At 57.5% G+C, this 3,500-nt stretch overlaps 1 protein-coding gene across 1 annotated transcript; it reads left to right on the forward strand.

Moving 5' to 3' along the window:
- The first annotated feature begins 1,089 nt into the window (after positions 1 to 1,089).
- Positions 1,090 to 3,113, forward strand: LOC123613813 (cathelicidin-6-like). Its single transcript, XM_074344123.1, has 4 exons — positions 1,090 to 1,360; positions 1,999 to 2,106; positions 2,243 to 2,314; positions 2,922 to 3,113. The coding sequence occupies exons 1-4, from the start codon at positions 1,163 to 1,165 to the stop codon at positions 3,021 to 3,023; spliced, it is 480 nt and encodes a 159-aa protein (XP_074200224.1). The 5' UTR covers positions 1,090 to 1,162; the 3' UTR covers positions 3,024 to 3,113.
- The last annotated feature ends 387 nt before the right edge of the window (positions 3,114 to 3,500 follow it).

The following is a 3,500-nucleotide window of genomic DNA, read 5'->3' on the forward strand; positions in this document are numbered from 1 at the left end:
CAGCCGTATGCGGACAGCCAGGTGTGTTCATGGGAGTCTTGACTCAGAGACACAGACCAATGATGTGTGTCCCTGATAACTGCTATTTGGAGAAGGGATGTGCCCAGGAATGTGTGAGGACTGGGAGGAGAAGCAGCTCAGATGCACCTGTGGAAACCCTGCGTATTATGAGGAGGGTCCTGGAAGGAGACAGAACAGGAGCTGCCAGGGAGGTGGGAGGTGACCCAGAAAAGCAGAATTGGGGGAGAAAGGGAAAGAGGGCTGGCTGTTCAGGAGGGCTGAGGGATCCCCAGCACCTGTGAAGATAAGGAGAAAGCTTCAGCACTGGCCACTGGATCCAATGAGGCATGGCCAGACTGCAGTGGCCTTGAAAGTCAGGGAGGACAAAGAAATGGAGTGAGTGGTGTAAGAGACTTTCCTCAGGCTGGGCTTGGAGAAGTGCCAGGGCAATAGGTCATGCCTGGTGTGGGCTAGAGATAGGACATTTTTAGACTGAGAAAGGCAGGGGAGAGGGGACTGATGGGGACTGATGGCAACTGGCTGAGGGCTGGGTCCACAGAACAGGATGGTGTGGCCTTGAAGTCTCCCTAGGGAGTGGGTGGGTGGGAAGGGCACTAGATGGGGGTGGTGCTGTTATCAATTCATCAAATGATAACTGAATACCTACTGGGTTCCAGGAGGGCCTAAGGCTGGAGGTTTAGTAGTGAATAAAAATCACACGGGAGGGGCTGTTGAGGGGGCTGTACTGCTTGGGGGCAGGGACACAGATCAGACAAGGAAGCACTCTTTCAGCCTGATTCTGAGGAGGTCACAGTGAGGAGGCAGAGAGGGTGTAGGACACAGACTGGTTCCTCCATCTCCTGGAGGACTCAACCCTCTGGAGCAACCCTGCCCATGAAACTCCCCATGGGGCCCAGGAGAGGCCGAGATGCTGTCAGGGAGATGGAGGAACCATTTCTTCACCTTGCACAGGAGGCAGACCTCACCCACTGCACAGCAATCCCCTGAGGCAAGAGCGGGGCCTGAGGCAAGTCCAGCTCACACCCTGGCCGGGGGCAGGGATGGGGCAGGTGGGGAAGGCTCCTGCTTGAGCAATTGCATCAGGCCCAGGCTGAGCATAAAGGAGGGTCCTGTGGGCTGGGAGGAGGCAGACTCGGGGACCATGGAGACCCAGAGGGCCAGCCTCTCCCTGGGCCGCTCGTCACTGTGGCTACTGCTGCTGGGACTAGCGGTGTCTTGGGCCAGCGCCCAGGCCCTGAGCTATAGGGAGGCGGTGCTTCGAGCTGTGGATCGCCTCAATGAGCAGTCCTCAGACCCCAATCTCTACCGCCTCCTGGAGCTGGACCTGCCGCCCAAGGCTGTGAGTCGGGGAGGGGCTGGGGAGGGAGGCGTCTCCCGCCAGGCTTGGCCACACTGTCCCTCCCTTTGCTCGCGCTGTACCTCTTGTCAGGAAGGCACCTCTCCCTCTAGGTGGGATCCCACCTCTCACAGAAATCTTCCCAGTGCTGGGTCCCCTCCCGTTGTGAGAGCCTTCTGCCTGGCATCTCTGCTGTGAGAACAGAGCCCTGACAGCCCGCTCAGGCTCCAGGGACTCCTGGGGGCTCCAGGGATACGCTGGGGTCACTGGCTCTGGGATGTGACTTCCCTGCTTCCAGTCCCCTGTGCACCCACCCCATTGTCTCCCAACTAGGGAAGGGCTGTGCTCAGCCTGGATGTTCCAGTGACAAGGTCTTTCCCTGCAGGTGTCCCCTGACTTCCCTCAGCCCCTCCAAGGGGAGCTGCCCCTCAGGAGATGGGGTCTGAGGTCCCCTCCTGCTCCCTGTGCGCCTGGGAGCCCAGGACCAGGCTGTGTCCTCCTCCCCTCTGCACCCAGCCCCCAGCCCAGGGCCAGGCACATGGGACGGGCTGTCAAGGGGGCTGTCCTGCTGGGGGCAGGGAGACAGGTCACACAAAGAAGCATGAGCCTGAGCCAGTCTCCCCACTTTGATCCTTGAGCAGGACGAGGACCCAGACACCCCGAAGCCTGTGAGCTTCACGGTGAAGGAGACCGTGTGTCCCAGGAGGACACATCTGCCACCGGAGCAGTGTGACTTCAAGGAGAAAGGGGTGAGGCTGGGGGCGCTGGTGGATGCCTCCCAAGGACCCAAACAGGAGGCTCCAGGAGAAGGCTTGCAGCCCCTGGGGTGATGCTGGGTGGTTATGGCTCAGGGGTTCCACTGTGACCTGGAATATCGCCTTCCAGTTGGTGAAACAGTGTGTGGGGACAATCACCCTGGACCAGGTCAAGGGCCAAATGGACATCGCCTGTGATGAGGTGAGTGAGTCCTTCCGGGCTGCAAGGGCTACTGGTAGGGGTGGTGTGTGGAACAGCCTTTGGACCAATTCCCCTCTGTGCCATCCCTATAGCAGCAGGAAAGCCCTCCTCCCCTGGCTCCCCCTCACCCGAGCCCCAGGTCTCCAGGCCGGGCTCTGCAATCCCTTAGAGCAGTGGTTCTCTCAGTGGGCTCCCCACCCAGGACTTGTCAGAAAGGCAGATTCTGTTTCCACTGAGACCTACTGAATCAGAGTCTGGGGTGGGACCCAGCAACTTGTATTTCAACCAGCTGAAGGGGATTCTGACTGTGCTAACGTCTGAGAGGCACTGACTAGAGTAATGGGCTCTCAGCCCCTGCTCCCCTCTGGTTTGCTGGGATGGGCTTGCGACCCAGAGTAGCCCCTTGTCATCTCTGGACCTCGATTTCCTCATCTGTGTGTGGATGTAAGGACTCAACCACATGCTCCAAAAGTCACAGCCAGAGGGTGAACTGGGGACACAAGGCTCCTGGGGTTACCCAGTTAGGGGAGGTGCCCAGGTGTGGAGATGTCTGGTCTCACCTCTGGTTCCATTCCCCATATGTAACCCGGTTCTTCCTACTTCACAGCTCCAGAGTGTTGGGTTTTTTAAGAAGGCACGTAATAAGCTTAAAAACGCCTGGCGGAAGGTTGGCCCGATAGTTGGCCCGTTACTCACTTTCTTCGGGTAAATCGGGAGCCCATGGAAGAGCCCTAAGGGTCTGCCGGCATTGCCTCAAGCTACTGGACTCTGAGAAATAAAGTCTTGTGAAAGCAACTTCCTCCAGACTTCAGTTTCATTTGTCTCACCTCCTCCCATTTACTGAGACCAAATCCTTAACTCTGGAGCTGTCCTGCGTATGTGTGTGTGTGTGGGCGTGTGATCACTCGAGTGAACACAGAGATGGGTGAAGCAGTTGTTCCTTCCAAGAGGGCAGTGGGGGAGCCACCAGGGCCAAAAGGTCCAGGACAGCATCTCCATTCTCAGGCCCCCCACATCACAAACCAGGACATGAACATGCATATATGAAAACTGATACCAGAAAAAATGGAATATATTTCATCTCAACCCTTGAGAAGGGAACTGTAATGGGCCCATGGCTGGGAAGTCTGCAGGCCTTATCAGTGCCGTGTAAATTGATTCACTGGTGAGAGTGTCAGATGTTGGC

This window comes from Camelus bactrianus, chromosome 17, assembly GCF_048773025.1.
Source record: "Camelus bactrianus isolate YW-2024 breed Bactrian camel chromosome 17, ASM4877302v1, whole genome shotgun sequence".
NCBI classification, from domain to species: domain Eukaryota; kingdom Metazoa; phylum Chordata; class Mammalia; order Artiodactyla; family Camelidae; genus Camelus; species Camelus bactrianus.